The sequence below is a fragment of the Galeopterus variegatus genome, unplaced genomic scaffold (genome assembly GCF_000696425.1).
Source record: "Galeopterus variegatus unplaced genomic scaffold, G_variegatus-3.0.2 Scaffold527, whole genome shotgun sequence".
NCBI lineage: Eukaryota > Metazoa > Chordata > Mammalia > Dermoptera > Cynocephalidae > Galeopterus > Galeopterus variegatus.
Window position 1 is genome coordinate 243356 of NW_007726638.1, and position 19661 is coordinate 263016.

General features: G+C 55.2%; 1 protein-coding gene across 4 annotated transcripts in view; it reads right to left on the reverse strand.

Annotated features, from left to right (window-relative positions):
* Nucleotides 1-944: 944 nt before the first annotated feature.
* GGA1 (golgi-associated, gamma adaptin ear containing, ARF binding protein 1) overlaps nt 945-19661 on the reverse strand; it is a 21513-nt gene continuing 2796 nt past the window's right edge. For 2 of the 4 annotated variants that reach the window (XM_008569762.1, XM_008569760.1), the window contains exons 2-17: nt 17105-17189; nt 15644-15719; nt 14501-14599; nt 13198-13321; nt 12661-12761; nt 11473-11553; nt 9794-9934; nt 9637-9718; nt 8306-8413; nt 7485-7634; nt 4673-4737; nt 4036-4208; nt 3343-3539; nt 2368-2537; nt 2010-2120; nt 945-1915 (exon numbers count right to left, since the gene is read on the reverse strand). In XM_008569762.1, coding sequence (XP_008567984.1) covers nt 1805-1915; nt 2010-2120; nt 2368-2537; nt 3343-3539; nt 4036-4208; nt 4673-4737; nt 7485-7634; nt 8306-8413; nt 9637-9718; nt 9794-9934; nt 11473-11553; nt 12661-12761; nt 13198-13321; nt 14501-14584 — 1698 coding nt within the window. In that variant the 5' untranslated portion in view covers nt 14585-14599; nt 15644-15719; nt 17105-17189 and the 3' untranslated portion in view covers nt 945-1804. Of the gene's footprint in view, nt 1916-2009; nt 2121-2367; nt 2538-3342; nt 3540-4035; nt 4209-4672; nt 4738-7484; nt 7635-8305; nt 8414-9636; nt 9719-9793; nt 9935-11472; nt 11554-12660; nt 12762-13197; nt 13322-14500; nt 14600-15643; nt 15720-17104; nt 17190-19290; nt 19363-19661 lie in introns of those variants that run through there. The other 2 variants (XM_008569763.1, XM_008569761.1) reach the window with 2 other exon arrangements.

A 19661-nucleotide genomic window follows, 5' to 3' on the forward strand; every position in this document is an offset into this window, starting at 1 on the left:
TTTTTTTTTTTTTTTTTTTTTTTAAAAAATGGCCGGGAAGGGGATCTCAACCCTTGGCTTGGTGTTGTCAGCACCACGCTCAGCCAGTGAGCAAACCAGCCATCCCTATATAGGATCTGAACCCGTGGCCTTGGTGTTATCAGCACCGCACTCTACCGAGTGAGCCACGGGCCGGCCCAATGAGATGGTTTTTTGAATGCAGGATTCCCCAGGGTCTTTAAAGGGCTCATTTGTTGGGGAGGAGAAACAGTGGGCAGCCTTCCCCCAACTTATCTGAGCAGGCAGCCCTTCCCTGCAGTGTGTAGGGCTGGCCTCCCACACAACACAGCCAACCCCCCTTTGCTGACTCCCCTTCACTGCTCCGCACTGGTGGGCTCCCCCAGCTTCCTAGTCTCTGTGCCTGGACCCCAGCCTCCCCGTTAAGAGAAAACCTTGATAACACCAGGTGGTTGAGAGCTGCAGCTGGGAGTGGCAGGGGGCCCTGCTCAGGGTCCTTGGGCCTGTCCTGAAAGAAGCTGTGATTGGTGTCCTGATCTTGGGAGCAGCCTCGGGGGAAAGGGAGAAGCTGGGCAGGGGCCTTGGTGGTGGTGCAGCATCGCAGTTGTGTTTTGAGAGCTGAGCACAGCAGGAGGAAGCTGTGAGCAGTGGGGCCTCCCCTTCGGCAGCGTCTGCAGCAGCTGTGGAGCCTGGCAGGCCCTGGTGGCCGCTCACTTCCAGCTGGGATGGCCCTTGCCCACCACAGCCCAGAGCCCTCTCTGGTGACTCAGCACCAGCCATAGGCCCCCAAGCAGGGCCTCTTCCGGTGTAGGGCTGGGGGTGGTGAGGAGAAGGACCCTGGCCTGATCTCCAAAGACAGAAGCAGAGAGGCTACAGGGCAGCCTGGGGACCCCCAACTCCTGGGCCCCTTCTGTCTCCCTCAACCTCAGAAGGACCATGAGAGCAGCTGGCCCAGGAAAAAGGACATTTTATTTTCATAAATACTCCTGCGCTCATTCACACGCTGACCCCACTTCTGACCATGGACAGATGGATGGACAGATGTGAGATGCCCACAGAGCCCCAGCAGAGGCCAATGAATGAAGGAGACACACTGAGGACTCCAGGAGACTTGCAGCCCCCTGCTAGGGCCACCCACCTCTGGCATCACCCTTGGGCCCCCACAGCCCCTCAGGAGGCCTGACAGCAAAGGGAGACCCCCAGGAGTGGAGGCCAGGTGGGGCTCCCCAACTCGGCCCCCTGAGACTGTGACCACAGGGCCACTCTGAAAGAAAAGCAAAGAGTCAAACCACACACCAGAGTGCAAACAGCTAGAGGTGCAGGTGTCACCCCCAGTCACTGGGTTCCTATGGAGGCCTGAGCTGGTTCCCAGCTCCAGCATGGCCCCCAAGTTATGGCTGGGCCTTCCCATAAGGCATAAGAGACAGGCGGGGAAGACCCCACCAGGCTGGGGTTGGGGCTGGGCCTGAGGTCCTGGCCCTTCCACAACAGCCCTGCTTTTTCCCCGTGACCCCAAATCCTTCCAGGGCCACACAGCCCCTCCCTGCTCCAGGCTCTCACCATTGATGGAGACTCCCTGTGGTGCAAACCCAGGCCCAGCCTCCTGCTGGGTTTGGCTCAGCAGTGGAGGGGGCAAAGCAGGAGGGGGAAGAGTCACTTGGGGGCCACGGGGGTGAGGGGAGAAGCACCAGGCCTGGGAGTGTATGGCCATGGGGAACAAAGGGTGTCCCAAGCTACCACAGCCTCCCGCCCAGGCTGGACAGTGACCAGTCCCATTGCTCTCTCCTCTCCCTGGCCCCTCTCTGTTCTAGAGGCTCCCCCAGGTTTCAGGTGGGGGGAACTGGTCCACATCCCCCATCTCGTTGTAGGTCTGGTCGCCCATGGTGAAGATGAGCTTGTAGCGGAGGCGAACTTTCTCCTGGGGCACAGATGGTGAAGGCAGAAAGGTCAGAGCAGGAGACAAGCTGCCCCCCACCCCACAGCACCACCCTGTCACAAAGCTGGCCCCTCACCTTCTGGGGATTGGCAAGGAGCAGGACCTGGGTGATGGCTGAGGGGTGGACGATGGGGTTAAATGCTGGCAGCTCTGTGCCTGAGGGGGGCTGTAGCTTCACTTTCATGACCTGCGGACAGTAGGGCAGGACAGGGCAGAGCTAGCCCTGGCTGTTCTGCCCACTCCTGGAGGAACAAGGCCAAGCCTGCCAGCTCCCTTCCAGGGGTCCTGGGGCTGTCCTTTGGGTCTCTTCTAGCCCCCAACTTTCCATCAAGGGAGGGAGACTCTGCCCTCTGGACAGCTGGCTTCCCCCCAAGCCCCAAGTCACCCTGCCTTGAGAGGAGAAAGGCATGCCCTGTCTGCACAGCCTATGTCACCTTGGGGACAGCAGACTGGAAGACAATGTTGCGGATAGGCAGGGGGGCGGTGCTCAGCATGGAAGCCACCACCACTAGCACATCTGAGCGCCCCGGCAGCGGGTGGCGGGCGAAGTGGAAGAGGACGCGGAAGCCGTGCTGGTCATACACGGTCACGGGCGAGATGCTGCCTGCGGGATGGGGGGAGGGCAGCAGGTGGGACAAGCAATGCTCGGCCTCCCACCCAGCGTAGAGCAGGCGCTCACTGCTCTGCTGGGGAAGAGCAAGCAAACCCCTCCCTCAGGGCCTGCTGTGACCCTGGGTGGCAGTACAGTTAGGATATGGACTGGTGCCCAGAGAGGGCAGGTGAAGCTCCAGTCTCATGGTGGAGGCAGGACACCCAACCCGGAGCTGAGTCACAGCCCGGGTTCCGCCAGCACCAGGTAGCTGCTTCCCAGAGTGCTGAAGTGAAGGTCTGTGGGTGAGTTTCGACCATGCTCTCTGTGTGACACTACTGCAGTCACTCCCCTTTTCTGAACTCAGCATCCTGCTATTGGTGAGATGGGCACCACCACCCACGTCCTGGGGACACTGAGGGTGTGATGGCCAGTCCTCATCTGTCTGTTCCGGGCCTGGTGCTGGGCAGTAGCCCCCCTATTGCTCCTGGGTGGGAAAAGCCCCAGCCTTGGACCTGAAGCTTTATCATGGTTCAGTTCTGAAAACCTCTTTGTGTCCTGGCCCCTGCCTTCCTGGGGAAGGAGGGAGTCCAGGATCTGTCCCCCAAGAAGTTCTCTTGCCTGTGTAACCTTGGAGTTTATAAAGCAATTTTGTAATCACTCTGGGCCAGATGAGGAAACAGTCCCAGGAAGGGGGGCCCTTGCTCAGAGCTCCCCACTGAGTCAGCCAGTGGCAGGGCTAGGAGGAGCTCCCCCTTTTCCCACCTGCTTCCCCAGACAGAGCTCCAGACAGGGCGGCAAGCTGACCCGGCCTACTCACTGGGTTTGATGGACTCCAAGGGAACAGTGATGTTGGCTAGTGAGAGCTCAGTTGGTGTGGGCTGCTGTGGAGGCCGAGGGGGCTCTGGGGACACGGCATGGAGGAGGCTGGTGGCACTAGAGCTGGGTGGGCTGCAGCTGCTGCTTTTATTCTGCAGGTCCCGGAGTGTGAGCCGGGGCGCTGGCTGCTGCTTCTCCCTTATCAGGGGACAGTGCAGTGAGAAGGGATTCCTCAGTGGCCAAGAGATCAGAGCACAGAACAGCTGGGCTTCCCAGCTGTCCTTGCCACGTCACGCTCTCTGGCCTTGGGTCTCCTCACCTTTAGAACGGGCAGCTCTTGTTCTCCCTCCACTCCACCCCGCCAGTGTCCTCCCCCCACTGCTGGCCCTCTGGGACTTTGGCCTTTCTCTAGGGTGCTGAGAACACCTTGGGGTGTGTGTGAGTGGGCACAGGTCCCCTTTCTCTCATAAACTCTGTGCTCTCTGGGACAGGCACTGAGCCTGCCTTGATCACTACTGTGTCCCCAGAGCCAAGTGCAGTGCTTGGCACATGGTGGGTCCTCCAGCACCCACTGCTCCTAGGGCAAACCAGTGATGCGTTTCTCCCTGCTGGGCCTGGGAAGGCCAGGAGAAGCTGCTGGTTTGTGGAGACAGAGAGGGCTCCCCACCCCACGCCAGCCAGGGCAGGCCCTCACCATCGCACTTGCTGGGACTCTGGGGGCAGCGACTGCTGCAGGAGGGTCTTTCCCAGGAGGTCCAGGTCATCCAGGCCACTGCTTGCCGGCAGGGACGTCTGCACTGGGGGCTGCATGTCCATGCTGGGGGCCTGGGCTGGGGCGGGGACTGGGGGCTCAGCGCCATCAGATGACTGTGGGCAAAGGATGCAGGGGGGTGGGGTTGTCTGAAGAGGTGTCAGGGTCACCTGGCCCCTTCCCCTCCCTGCACGTGACACCTGAGAAGGAGGCAGCAAAGATGGGATACTACCCGTGTCCATGATGCAGGGTGGTTGGGCCTGGTCAGGGGTCCTATATTCCGGGCACCTCAAAGTCACCCTCAAGGGAAAGGATTATGGAACCCCAATCTCAACCGCAAAGGCCGGGCTGCAGCCCAAAGGAGACCCAAGGCTGGGACTTGGGGAGACACAGCTGGAGGTGAGGGGAAAACGCCGGCCTCCCTCTCTCCTGGGGTGGGTACCTCCAGCCCCCTGGACCACCCCCCGCCCCCTCCCTTTCTTCACTGTTCCCCTTAGTCTGTTTGTCCCAGCTGCCCTGTCCCAGGGCTGGGATGGTTAGTTCCCAACTGGAGCTCAGGCTAGTTCCTTCCCCCTCCTACCTGGAAGCTGTTCCATCCAGCACCATCCAAGCTCGGGCCTGAAGGGGGTGTGGGGTCGCCGAGGCCTGAGGGGAAGCAGGACAGAGGTCAAGGAGCTAGACTTCATGAAGGCCAGAGAATTGAGGGGTGACTGAATGCTGGCTTCTGGTTCCCTGGCTTCTAGTATCCCCCATTCTGAGAGGCTCAGCTCCGAGGGGAGAAACCCACACTTTCAGAGGGAACCAGCAGCAGAGCAGAAATAGAAACCAAAGATCCTGACAGCCCGTCCCACAGGCCTCACATACACTTCCTCTCTTCCTGGCAAGGCCACTCAGAAGTCAACTCAACGACAGAAGTCAGGACTTTCGTGTTTGCTCATCAGCTGGCAGCAGAGCCAGTGCTGGGAGTCCTAGGAAGGTTCCTAATCTCACGGATCCAGGCAAGGAGGGGTCAGTGCTGTATCTGACTCAGGGGATGTGCTCTGAGTGACCACCATGCCGGCTGAGTTTCTATGTCCCATGAGCACAATGACAGGGTTGGACTGGGCAGACTCTGAAGGCCCTGTCAGCCCTGGTACCTGTTAACAGGCCAAGGAGGTTGGCTGACTGGTGCCTAGGAGAGCTGTGGGCTCTTTGGATGGCCCTGTGAACTAGCCTGCTGGTCAGCAGGAGGCTGTAGGTCACCAACCAGTCTGACCTTTGTCCTGGAATACCCCCAACCAAGTTCACCCCAAATTTGACCTAGAAAAGATGAGTTATTCTGTTTCTAGCAAATCCTGAATAAATGAGGTCCAAACTGAAGAGCTATCTGACAGGCAAAAGCAAGGGTACCAGGAAGCCGTGACTGTCAGGTCTCTTCTAGATGCATCTCTCTGGGACCAAAGATAACAAGGCGGTAACTTCTAACATTTATTATGCCCCCCATGTGTTGGGCACTTCAGATGCGGGTCTTGCTTTATCTTAACCTTCAAACGACCTTAAAAGGTAGGGGTGAGGTTCTCAGCCCCTTTTTAGGGATGAGGAAATGGACACTCAGAGGAGTTAAGTAACCTGCCCAAGGTCACACAGCGGGAACATGGCAGAATCCAGACTGCCCAATCAGAGTAAGGTCTGATTACCGGAGTGTGAGCACAGGTCTGCCACATAGCTATGTGACCTTCGGCTGGTGACTTGGTCTCCCTGGGCCTCATCTGTAAAATGATGACAACAGCAGCATCTACATCAGGGGATGGTGGTGTGTGGTAAGTTAGATCCATCAGATAAAGTGCCTGAACAGTGCCAGCAACACCCTCTTTGACAGACAGTAACCCTGTCCCCACCCTTCACCCTTCCTGCCATGGAGAATAGTTAGGGTAAGCTTTCTCTGTGGCCGCAAGGCTTCCTCCATTCCGCAGGGCTGGGCTGCATGCTGCCCTGGCACTTCTGGTTCCTGTGTCCATACTCTTTGCCTTTGAGAAGAAACCAGAAGGAAGCTGGAGGCTCAGGGCTCTGCTGAAGCAACGTGGGGACAGGAAGTGCAAAGCACACCTCGCTTCTCATGTGGAGGCGGCTTTGCCACAGCTACTTGCTGGGGCGACTGGTCCTGCCTTTATTTCCCTATGCATCAATTGCCCCATCTGGTGGCTGCTGGCCGGTCCTGGCTCTGCAGGGGAAGATGAGCCCTGCATGTGGTTTCTTGTCACTGAACCATCTTTGACCTCTCTGTAAACAGGGTAAAGGTCCTCTCTCCCTAATCACCCTGTTGCATTGTCTTGCTTATGAATGATGAGCCAGAGCAGCAGAGTGGCTCAGAATGTGGCCTCAGAGTGCCTAGTTCAGACCCTGGAGCCCTTTTTGTGCAAGTCACCCAGCTTTCTAAGCCTTGATGTCCTCATCTGTAAAATGGGGATATTAACTGCACCTGCCTCATGTGGTGGTTGAAAGGATTAAGATAACACAGAGTGTACCAGCAAGCACTGCACTTAAGGAAGCACCCCTTGAACACTGGGTAGACCCAGCCCAGGACCCCCCCGAGCCACCACTGCTTCTTCAAGGCCTGCAGGTTTGTTTTTCACTTCAGAATTGGTTCAGGAGAACACAGTCTGACCCTCGGCTTCCAAGTTACGGCTTTCCAAGATATCCTTCAAGATTCCTTTGACAGGGTCCTGGCACCTCTATTTTCCCTCACATCAGCAGCTATCATGAGGTGGCTGTTACTACACTCTTCTGCTTCTAAGCTCTCAGATGGGGCTGCTGCACCAGAGAGAAGCTGGAAACCTGAAAACAGCTTGGCGGGTTGGGAATGCTTTGCTTCTCCCCAGGGGTGAGCTTGGTCCTCTGCTGGGCTCTGAAGCACCGGGCCCACCCTAGAGTGACAGGAGGCCTGGCCCAGGACCAGCTTGGGTCACAGAGTACCTTGTGCTTTGGCCTCGGCTTCTCTGGGGCTTCTAGGTGCTATGGAGCCCAGAGCTCGCTCTTTCCTCCTCTCAGTGGGTGGAGAAATTGCTGAACTTTTGCCTGGATGGCTCTCAACTCTAGGTTCTTAACCTGCAGCAGGGAAATCCTTTGGCTTTCCCTTAGGCTGCCAGAGCTTGGGTGTAGCTGGCTTATCAAAGCCTGGTCTGGAGGCTGGCCAGACCCACCCACTGACTGTGTGACATTGCACAAGCTCCTTAACTTCCCTGAGCCTTGGCGGCCTCGGCTCTGAGATGAGCCTGATGCCTATCCCCGTCCTCCACGGGATTCGTGTTCAGAATATATAGCACTGGTGCTCTGCAAGCTGCCTGGTCTGACAGAGGTATTGTGCCCCACCTGCCACTGAGCCCACCCTCCTCCCGGCCTGGTCCTTTCCTCACCCAGAGACATCAGCTCGTCATCAAGCAGGGAAACCGAGGTGCTGGGCTGCTTGGAGCTGGCCTGGTCCCCAGGGTGGATAGGTGTGGCTGGGTAAGTGGTGCCCACAGGGAGATCCAGGCCTGAGAGGTCCAACAGGGCTGAGGTGCTCCCTGGGAGGAAAGGAGAGTCCAGCGAGTCCTGGGTGGACACTCAGCTCAGAGTCCTTGGGGGTTGTGGTAGAAACATTTCTCCCCCAACTCTTCACACCGCCTCCTGCTTCTTGGCCACGCCAGCCCTTGCCTAGAATCTTCTCGTTTGGCCCTTCTTTAGCATATGGTGGTCTTTCTATCCAGAATGTATTTCCTCCTTATCTCTGCTTGGAAAATTGCTACCCATCCTTGAAGACCCTGCTTAAGTGCTTCAGCTTCTGTGTAGGCCCCCACCCCCACTTCCTCCCAGCAGGCCCAATTCTAACCTCTTCTGTGATCCCCAGGTCTGTCATTTCACCCTCATTAGAGCTGAGTCTGTACTATTTAGATCTAACCCTCCCTCCCACTTTCTGATAATTAAATCAAGCCTTGGGGGTGTCATCTAGCCCCACGTAGCAGGTGCCAGATTTGTCAAAGGAAAGAAAAGCCTCCCTTCTTCTGCCTGTCCTCACCAAACCCCCAGCTCCCTCTCCCTCCATCCACATCCAGACTTCCTCCCCCCACAGCTGCAGGCTTGGCACAGACTTCGCCCCAGCTCCCTCCCTGGGGCCTTCCCCATCTTAAGGGCCCAGGGTCACCCTAGCAGTCATTCCACCAGCTCTGGGCCCCTCCCAGCCCTCCTGCCACCTCACCAGGGACAGAGCCGGCTGCAGCATCGCCGTTGACCTCCTCGCCCCGCACCAGCTGCTTGTAGAGGCTGATCACTTGGGTGAGGTTGTCGTTGGCTTGCAGGATCTCCGCTGAGACAGGAAGGAGGGGAGAGGCCAGGCTGAAGGAATGTGGGGGCCTCTGGGCAGGGGGAGGCGAGCACCCCACATCCATCCCAGGCTGTGTGAAGGGGAGGGGCAGGGGTCATCCCACCTCTTCTACTCAGACCCTGGCCTTCCACTACCTCCCGGCTTTTACCTCGCACCCTGCCCTCGTTCATGCTCTCTGCCACACTGCCTGGGCTCTCCCCTGAACATACTAGGTGCACTCCTGCCTCCAGGCCTCTGCTCTGGCCCTGCTGCCCGGATGCCCCCCGATCTCTGCACGGCTCCATCCCTTATTGCCTTCAGGTCTTTACCCAAAAGTCACCTCAGGGAGGCCTTCCCCGACCCCCACCCCTGTACTACCTAGTCCCCCCGCCCCTGGCTTATTTTTCTCCATGCCACTTGCTGCTATCTGACACACTTGTTCTAAGTAGGTTTCTTTTTGTTTGTGGATTTGGTTTATTGTCTGTCTCCTTTCATTAGGCTACAAGCTCCACAAGGAGGCTTTTATCAACTCTGATCACTGCTGTACCCCCAAGGGCCTAGAAGAGTGCCCAGCACAAACTAGGCCCTAACCAACATTTGCCTCCTTGGGTGCCAGGGCTTACAGCAATCTGGGCAGCAAGCCTCCTGGGCAGGGACCAGGTGCCCAGCACATGGGAGGTACTCAATAAACCACTGAGTAAGGGAAGAAGATGGTATCCAGACTGCTGCCCAGGGGGCCCCAGCTGATATGTTGGCAGAGATCAATGAAAAGAACCTGGTACGTGGCCCTGGCAGAGGCCAACAGGCTCAGCTCTGGAACTGCCTGGACTGTGGGATTTGCTCTCAGTCTCCAGCTCAACCTTACTAGGGAGGCAGTGTCCAGAGGCAGACGGCTCTTGGTCCAAACCTGGCTCTGCCACTGTTCTGCTCTGTGATCTGGGCAAGTCACTTCCCTCCCTGAGCCCAGCTGTGAAGTGGGAACAATTCTCCCTCCTGTGCAGCTTGTGGGCAAAAAATGAGATGCCTAAGAAGGGGCTTGGCCCAGCTGCAGCAGCCCTGGCTCTCTGCTTCCTTCTTCCTTGAAGTGGAGAAATCCAAGCAAGGTCAGTGCTGAGAAGGGGACCGCCTGGTGGTGGCTCCTTCCAACTGCAGATACTTAACAAGGCCTGGGGGAAGGAGGTGGAACGACAGGCCTGAACTTGACCCCAGCGCCTCCCCAGGCTCACCTAAGGCCTCATCATTGTCCTCTGTGTCACTGGCCAGTCGAAAGAGCGTGGGCCGCATCCGCTCACAGCGCTGGTAGAGTTCCTGGGGGCAGCAGGGGGTGGGTCAGGGCCGTCAGGGCTTTTGGAGTGGGCGGGAGTGGGGAGGAGGCAGGCGCACCTTCATGAGGTCCTCGCTACTGCCGGAAGCTGCACCACCCTGGCTGTGGCTCGTCACCATCTCCGTCAGCAGTTTCACATTGTTGTTCACCTCCTCAATAGCATTCACGCGCTTTGAGATCTTTTCCATCCGCTTCTGGTCCTGGGGAGACGTTGGCAAATGGCCCCTGAGAGCCTGCATCATGCCCAGCCTGGAGCCAGGCACTGCCCACACCACTCTGGAGAGCGTGTGTGGGGGTCCAGGTGGAGGGCTGGATGACTGTGATATCCAGCGTTGGGGTGGGGCTCCTCATGCCCAGGACAGGGCACTCTGGTCCAAGAAGCCCTCTGCCAACCTTGTGGTCACTTCCTCTCCCCTCTGCCAGCGCCCCCTGGACCCAGGCCTCTGCACAAGCCCATCAGCATCCCCAGGGATGGCCCAGGAATCTGGGTTTCCAACACTCATGCCAGGTGCTTCTGAAGGACCAGGGCCCTAGACCTATACTTGTGGTTCTAAGTGACTCTTGTCCTTCTTGTGTTTGTCCCTTGAAAGGAGTTTCCATACTTTACAGTGAAGGGGACCTGCACAGTCAGCAAGCATAACCTGCGGTGCAGCGACCCTCCCAGTGCCTGTCAGGGCCTGGCAAATGGGGGGAGCTCATGGCCTTTAAAAGCTGCTGCAGGAAGTAACCCCACCATTCCTCGTCCACTCTGCTTACTAGGCAGGTTCTTTTCTCGCAGAATGAAAGGTGGGCATGTGCTGTGCCATCTGACAGAATCACCTCCTTGAGGGGGCCATCCCTGACTTTCTCTTAGCTGTCAGAGCACGCAGTGGGCCCTTCAAGACAACCCGAAGCTTCTGCCCTCCAGGCCTCTGACAGAAAATACCATCTCCATGTCTGTGCTGGGCATACCCTTTCCAGAGGAGCCCTTAGCAGTCAATCTGGGACCCGAGCTTGTCCTGGGCCAGCCTGCCCAATGATGGCACTTGTGTCTCAGTAAAATGAGCAGGCAGGTTCTGTTGGGCCCACACTTAAAAAAAAAGTTTCAAGTGGCTGCTATCATTAGTTAACTGGGTGATTTCATGCAAAAATCCAGATTTCTGATATTCACAGGAAAAAATACCTGCCGATCTAGCTACATTGGGGTGCAGCTGGGTGGGCTCCCGAGACCCATGGGCAGGGGGCCTGCCTCCTCTTGCCCCAGGGATGTCTGCTTTGCAGCCCTTGCCCTGGTGGCTGTTGTTGCCCGAGCTGTTTTCCTGTTGTTAACCCCAAGCTTGGGGAACATCAAGTTGGATTGTTTTGAATCTTCTCATCTGTGTTATTAACTAATGATCTGCAAACTTCTTTGATAACTTAAACTTAATGATATAAAAATGTTTCAGCATGCACCACGACATATGGTCATTTACTTATACATTAAACGTATACTACTCTCTCCTTACATAGATACACATGGATACTTACACATACACTTTATAAAAAATATACTAAGGCCTAACTCATCTCTAAAATTTACAGAAGAGGTAGCCAGCCTTGTAGAAGCCCATCCAGGGCAGGTTAGCTCAGGCTGCTGGGAAATTCTTCCCTCCACACATTGGTCCCCCAGTGGCAGTCAGCTTTCTTTGTACATGCATGCACACAACCCCACCTCGGTGGCCCATCCTGCCTCCTCCCTGTGCCCTGGGCTCGCTGTCACCTCCTGCACCATCTCTTTGATGAGCTTGTTGGCTGCTCTGAGGTCCTCAGGGTGGGAGCTCTTCAGCAGGCGGGCCAGCATCTGCCAAGACAGAGGGGCGTGACTACCAGGGCAGTACCTGGCCAGGACTCAGAAGAGTGGGGTCACATTCTGGCTCCCTATTTCCCGGCCATGGGACCTGAGTATTACCTACTCTCTCTGTGAAATGGGGAGAATTTACTGACACCTGATGGGGTGGCCCTAAGGACAACTGAGAGACTGCCCAGAAAGTGCTCCATACAGTACCTGGCAGAAATAAGGTCTCAACAAATGGTGCTCATTGTATTACTATTGCTTTCTGAGAACCTTTCTGGGAGGATGTACAAGAAACTTAACGATAGTAACCCTCTGGGGCTGGGACACGGGAGAGAGGAGCTTTTACTTTTATCTCCTTGTTTTAATCCTTACTTTCCTCCTATGCGGTTTAATTTCTTACCTATGAGCACATACTTCTTTTAGAAAAAGCTAGTAAAATTTCTACTGAGGGGCCGGCCTGTGGCTCACTTGGTAGAGTGCGGTGCTGATAGCACCAAGGCCGCGGGTTCGGATCCCATATAGGGATGGCCGGTTTGCTCACTGGCTGATCCTTACTTTAATCTTTCCTCCTATGCGGTTTAATTTCTTACCTATGAGCACATACTTCTTTTAGAAAAAGCTAGTAAAATTTCTACTGAAAGGGTCAAAGACAAAAAGATATGTAAATTCCTGATCAACATATGGCTTAATAATTTTTTTTCTCTTTTGGTGGCTGGTCAGTATGAGGATCTGAATCCTTGACCAACCTATAAAATGCCCTCGAACCAACTCTAGGGACAGCAGACATACTCCTGCGTTAATTAAATGCAGGGACACCATATGGGAAGTACTCCGCACATAGTAAGTGCCCAATAAACAGTGCCCAGCACCCACCACAGTGGTCATGCTCAGCGGGAGCCTCTGTTCCAAAGGCTGGGGCCAGGACAGCCAGGGGCCAGAATCACTGACCTCCAAGTGGGCCCCGGAGTCCCCTGTGCTCCCCTTTGGAGTCTCACCTTGGATTTTTCCTCATCTTCAAAGATCATATTCTTAGGCCGTGGAGGAGGAAGGGGAAAGGTAGCGTCATCCCCAAGTGGGCCCCGGAGTCCCCTGTGCTCCCCTTTGGAGTCTCACCTTGGATTTCTCCTCATCTTCAAAGATCATATTCTTAGGCCGTGGAGGAGGAAGGGGAAAGGTAGCGTCATCTGGAAGCCTGGGGTCGGACTTCACAATCCCTGGAGCAGACAGGTGTCAGGAAGGCTGTCAACAGGGCCTAGGCCCAAGGGCAGGGGGTGAGATGCGGGCAGACAGGGGTACAATGGAAGGGAGGACAGTCTTTCTGCAGCATGCTGGCTCTGGACTCCGGTGGGCTAGGGCCTCCTCCTGTCCTACCATGTCAAAGTCCATGGGGGAGAGGGTTTGGGTACCCATATTTTGAGGCCACTCCATGGGGGCCACTCTGTGAGGGGAAGAGTGACCCAAACACACCATTTCTCCACCCAAGCTAGCTAGCCTCAGGAAGAGCCACTGAAAGCCCTTACTGGCCATATGTTCTTGAAAACTTAAAGGACAGACCCATGACCTTGCTGGACCAGAAGCCCCTGAAGCTGCTGGAGCCCCAGCTTGGGGAGGAGGGGAGTTGCCATCACACCGCACCCTCGGGTGCCTCACCCTGCTTCTTCAGCATCTGGTAGGCCTCTGCGATCTTCACCTCCTTGGGCAAGCCAACCGTCCAGCTGTAGAGGAGCTCCAAGATCTTGTTCTTCACCTTCTCTGACGTCCGAGAGCCCAGGTACTTCAAGGATGCAGGGAAGGGGAGGCCTTTGACACTACCCAATCCCACTCACTTCAGCTCCAAGCCCAGCCCAAACCTGCCTGCCTCTCCAGGACTCCCTGGGAAGCCCTCTGGCCTACAGGGTCTTCACATCCGCACCCAAACAACCTGGTGTAGCCTGAGTTCACTCCTAGCTCTGCCCCTTACTAGTCATGTCTATGTCTCAGTTTCCCCACCTGTTAAGTGGCACCAGAGTAAGGATGCAAAGCTAACACCGGCAAGGCCCAGAGCGTAGTACCTGCTCACAGCCAGCTCATGGCAAGCTTAACCTTGAGACCTCAGGAAAGAGGAGCCAGAGGTGTCCAGACTGACCAGGGAAGGGGCAAGTGTGGAAATGAGAGATGCTGGGCCCCACTAGTCTCCCAGCAGCTCTCTTACCAGAGACTCCTTCTGGGAGGACAGTGGCGGGCAGATAGGTCATTCAGCAGCTCCGGTCAAAGGATGGGACTGAGTGAGGAAGGGCCAGGGGGTAGGCCTCACCCAAAGGGCATCAAACATGTTCATGGTCCATGGGAGGAGACCAAAGACCAGAAGCCCGGAGTGTGGCCCATCTGCAGCTAGCAGGCTCCGTCACTCGGTTTGTGGCCTTGGATGCCAAGGCCCAAGGAGGACACTCCTGTGTGGTGGGCATGGAGAAACCTTCTGCCAGAGACTAGGCAGGCCGCTGTGGCCAAGTCTACAGGGCGCAATCTCAGGGCTGTAGCAGCCCGTGCTGGATGAGCTGTCTACCGGCTGTGTGTAGTCCCTGGAATCACTTCTCCCAAAGTATTGAGCAGCTCCATGGCTGCCCCACCACTGGTCAGCCTGGAAGCTCTTTCCAGAAACCCCGGGCTGTCCCAGGCTCAGCTGGGAAGGGGACCATGAGAAAGGATTCATGTTTGTGACAGGTCCAAGTTCTAATGGGGAGGCTGAGGTGGTACCCCAGTGGGAGATCCCCAGGAAGGGATGCAGTCACCACCATCTGAGGGGGTCCTCTTTCCTCAACCCGTATCTTTTTTTTTTTGGTGGCTGGCTGGTACGGGGATCCAAACTGTGACCTTAGGGTTATAAGGCTGCACGCTAACCAACTGAGCTAACTGGCCAGCCTCCCCTCAACCCATATCTGATAGAGCAGGTCTGAGCTGGGCTGGGGGCACCCACCTTGGGAGACACAACCTTGATGAGCTCGTTGAGAAAGCGGAACTTGCCCACCTCGTCATGGAACCTCTTGCCGCAGCTCTTCATGCATGTTTCCAGCACCTAGGGCAGGGAAGTGGGGGTGTGATGGGACCCCCAGGGATGATCAGAGGAGGCAGCCTCCCTCCCAGACCTTCGCTGGGGCCAAGAGCCCAAGGACAGGCATTTAGAAAGGAAGAATGACCCATGAGGATAGAAGATTCTGAGGTTCACAGAGGCCTGAGACTGGTCATCACCCCTCTGGGGGCCGGAGTCGGGTGACTTATAGTGTCCAGCAATGCCTGGCCTGCGGCATGGTTGCAGCCCCCTCCACAGCTTGGGCCACATCTGGGTACCACTTGAATACCATTTTCTTACTATTTTTCTTTTCTTCTTTTTAAAACTTAAATAGGCACCATCTACCTTGGCCTTATCCTAAAGCTATATCTGTGATATTATAGGACTGGTGTGTACTTGATTAGTAAGACAAATACATAATTATGAACAGAAAAGCTGTTTATCTGCAACCACCTGAAACAGCTTTGTGCTATGGTGTGTTGGTCTGTGGCTCATGCTGGGGGCCACAAACAGCACACCCCTCCTCTTCTGCTATTGGCATAGCTGTAAAACCTTGGGCCTGAGTCCAGACATCACCCCTTGTATTCCTGTGGGAAGGACAGTTCTGTCCTATGTCTGGAGACCATCAATGGGCTGGGCTGGCTCTTGCAATGCACCTGGGGAGATTTACAAACATGCAGATTCCTGGACACAGATACTTTAGGTGTTCTGACTCAGCAGGACTGGGTGGGACCCTGATTTAGTATGTTTAACAAGCCTCCCAGAGATCTGATGTGCAGCTGGGGTGGAGAATCCCTGGATCAGTTGACCCTAAGGGACCTCCCCTCAACAAGAGGCCTAAGTGTACAGTCTGGAGGGGGAGGCCACCCCACTGGCTGCTGTGGGACCTTCAGGAGCTGGCCCAGACCTCCATCCTGGGCCATATTGGCACAACCCTCTTTGGCCCTAAAGAAAAACCTTATGGAACTCTAAGAACCTCAGTCTTGGCCTCCCCTGGTGCCATCACATCGTCGGGGGACAGATGGCACCCCACAGTCCCCTTCTCCTCACCGTCAGGGCTTGGATTGCCTCCCACTCCTGCGGGGACTGGATCTTGTGGGCCAGCAGCCGGGTGGCAAGTGGAGGCCTGGGTGGGAGGAACAACACAGAGCCAGAGTTGCCAGGGAGCACCAGTCAGTCTAGGGAGGGTCAAAGATCATATTCTTGGGCCGTGGAGGAGGCTATACTATAGCCTGCCGGGACTTCAACCCTCTGTTGCTTCTTCAGGGCATACACAAGGCCCAGTTCCCTCTCCAGATTGGATGGGGACTAGGATTGTAGCAGGGCAGGGCCAGGCAGGGAGTGCAGGTGGGGACCTTCGAAAGGCATGTGCTCAGCCCATTGGCTGGCTTTACATGCTGTGTCCTCAGCTTGCCCGTAGAGACAAGAATGGAGAGATAACCACAGCATTTAAGGATCCAATCTGGGAGCAGAATATGATGATGTGCCACAAGAGATGGGCAGACATAGTTCCTTGGGAACTCAAGGTGGCAAAGGAATTCTGCTGGGGGAAATCAGAGCAGCTTCATGGTGGAGGTAGTGACATCATTGACCAGATCATAAAGGACCCGTCACTAGTGATGGTAACAGCTTTTAGAGTCACATGTACTAAGTACTGATGATGTGCAAAGTGCCTCACACGCATTTCTCTGTCTAAACTTCGTAAAGCAGGAAGGAAAACCTTCATAACCTCCACGGCAGGCAGTACTATTTTTCCCACTCTATACTTGAAACTGAGGCCCACAGGCTATCAATTACTTGCCTAAGGTCACTCAGCTAAGAGAGGGGATGGGATTCACACCCAAGCAGTCTGACTCCAAAGCATGTCATGTCGCACAGCCTCCCCGAGTGGAACACCTACACTAGTGGAGGTGGGTGGAGGTGCAGCACACAGAGCTGTGGTCCCCAAACTTCACCATTACCTGGAGAGCCTGCTAGGAACTTCCACTCCCAAGCCCCACCAGAGAGTCAAGTCTGGATGCAGCCCAGGAATGTGTTTTTTTTTTTTTTTTTTTGGTGGCTGGCCAGTGAAATGTACATTTTTGACATGCACTCCAGGTGACTCTAATGCAGGTGGCTCTGGTTCTTCCTTGAGCAGAAGGCCTACTGGCCTCCTTCCAGCTGGGGAGTGAGCAGTTTTGCCTCCGGGAGGCTTTCCTCAACAAAGCACTGGCTGTGGGTCAGGCAGGCCTGGGTCTGATCACACCCAGGACTGCTATTTTGTCTCTGTGAGATCTTGGGGCAAACTGCTGAGTCCCCTGAATCTTGACTTCTTCACCTGTAAAATGGGTCCAGCCCACCTCAGAGCGTGACACACAGCAGCACTCAGTACAAAGTGTGAATGTACTGAGGATAGAAACTGGGTCTCAATCCACACAGGTCTTTTTGCCTGAGGCCAGGGCCTGGAGTGTGCATGGCAGGTGCACAGTGGATTCTTTTGAGTATGTGAACAAATGAGGAGAAGCTACCTACCCCTCAAAGTCCTCGATGAGCTGCTCGCAGAAGCCGTTGATGCTGGCCCAGTTCAGCTCCTTGTTCAGGGGGTTCGTGGCTCTGTCTGTAGGAGGAGATGGGGTCAGTATGGCTTGTGGAGGGATTACTGCCTTTCCCACTCCCTGTCCTGGCAACTGGTTTGGTCATGGGGAAGGGTAAATGACTGAGTGCATGGAAAAGGCCTCCCCTTGACTTCCTGCCCAGATAGCCTCAAGACCTGTGTGCTCAATCAAGTAAATGGACAGATGAGCACACATCTGCTGGCTTCCCCTCACAGCTTCCCACCAAACGGCCCCACGTTTAGAGATTGTGCACAGGGTCATTCCCCTCCTCCCCATTTCCTCCCATCCCTACAGCTGTACCCCTGCCACACCAACTTCACCTCCTCTGATTCCACTCCTGAGAACAGTGTCCCCATAATTCTCATGGAATTTATGCTCAGAGAAGATCCAGAGGTAAGGGGAAAAAATGCCATGGTCCCACCCTCAGGGAGTTGTGTAGCTAGGAAGTAGGCCAAGGGAGGCTAGGTTCTCAATAAAGTGTGACAGAGGGAGGCAAAGGAGCCATGGGAACCCAGAGGAGGGGACTCAGTTCAGCCTGAGGCCAGGAGAGGCTGCCTGGAAGAGGCATTATTCAAACAGGGACTAGAAGGAGCTAACCAGGCTCGCCTCTGACAAGCTCAAGGGCTGTGTGAGGAGAAAAGACATGGATAACCGAGCACAAAGCAGAGCATGAAGTCCCTTCTCCTCTTGGGAATGGCTCAGGTATCACCTCCTCCAGGCAGTCTTCCCTAACCCTCCACTCCTGTCCAGGGTGACAGTTCTGGGTCAGTTTTCTCTTCTGTGTCCCTCAGACTGCCCTTCACTGTGGGTTCAAGCCTGCTACTGCACTACATCCCAGCCCCTCAGGTGCACACCCATCTCCCCTAGGCAAATGAATGAAGGAATGAGGGTCAGATGCAGGCAGGCAGGGGTGAGGTTCTGGGGCAGTATGAAGCCAGGAATGGGTAATGGTCAGGAAAGGGCAAACATCTACAGGAGGGGGATGGTAAACAAGCCCAGACAGTCACCCCCTTGACCCCCAATGTTGATTAAAGTAGACAATCAAGTAGACCACATAACTTCCTGAACTTCCACTTCCCCACTTGTAAAGTTGGGGTAAAATACAAACTGATTTTGTAAGACAAAATTCTCTATGCATGGGCTGAAGGGGTAGCCAGAGCTGAATCTTCACTTCTCCAGAGGTTGTCTCTAAGCTTCACACTTTTCCAGCCAGTTCTGCCCAAGCCTGAGAACTGAGCTGGGGGTGTGGAAGGAACACAGGTCAGGAGGAAGGCAGAGAAGAATCTGCGGACAGGAGGAGACTGGGGACCCATCACGTGATACCTGCCCAGTTGGGGCCCTAAGTGTGGCAGGGGGCATGGAGCCCTGGGATCCCAGTGTCTGGCAGCCATTCAGTCAATTCATATTTATTTAATAAATATTCTAGGGGCTGGGGCTACAGCAGTGAACAAGACAGAATCCCTGCCCTCCTGAAGCTCATGGTCCAGCAAGAGAAATACCGAATATTAAGATTAACAAATAAACACAGAATACTGCATATTGTTGCAAAGTACTATAAAGAAAAGCAGAGCAGGGAAAATGTATAGAAAGAGTGTGAGATAAGAATGAAGCATTTTCTCTTTGGGTACAAATCTCTGTTCCAGAAGCCCTGCAGGACCCTCCAGTTTCTCAGGAAAATGAAACCCCTGCTGATTACCTGGGGATACCAGGAATATGCCCCCCCCCGCCCCCCTGACCTTCATGGGTAAGGGTGACTGTCTACTCTGCCTCCCAGTATCCCAACACAGCCAAAGGCTGGGGAACACCAGTCTGAAGTTAGAAAGAAAATGGAGCAGGATACTGCACTTGATGACACCCGGCTGGGGAACCCTAAAACAGGAAGTTCCTTAAAGTGTCAAAGACACGTGAGTCCGAGTGAGGACAGAGGCTGATTCTAGAGACTATGCCTGAGTCAGAAGCCAGAGGGGAGGAGGCACTAGCATCACGAGACATCAGCTTTCTCCCCCGCACCTTGCTTAAAGTGAGAGCCTCTGGGTCCAAGGAGATCTGACCGACCTCCCTGGCCCCCAGCCCTCCTAACTCCACCTGGAGGGAGTGCCTTACCTGGCAGGCACAGGAGGACACCCAGGGGGGGAGGAAGGTGTTTCACGTCAGGGTGTGACGCCACCCTGTCAATCCACAGTGGTGACAATAGCATCATTTACTCTACCAGAAGCTACTCTTTACCTACAACCTCCACAAGGGAAGAGCTTACAATTTTGCTAGGACATAAAGGGGAAGAAAAAGAGAAAACAATCTCAGCCTCAATATGTCAGGGTCCAGCCAAACTCAGGCATCCCTGACTCCTGTTTCTGGATTCTTTGGCCTCTCAGAAAATCCTCATTGCTGCTAAATCCCGAGACTGCTTTGTATCACCCAGAGCTTAAGTCCTGCAGCCCGTCTGAGATCAGTCAGCCAGGGCCCCGCCCATCTCC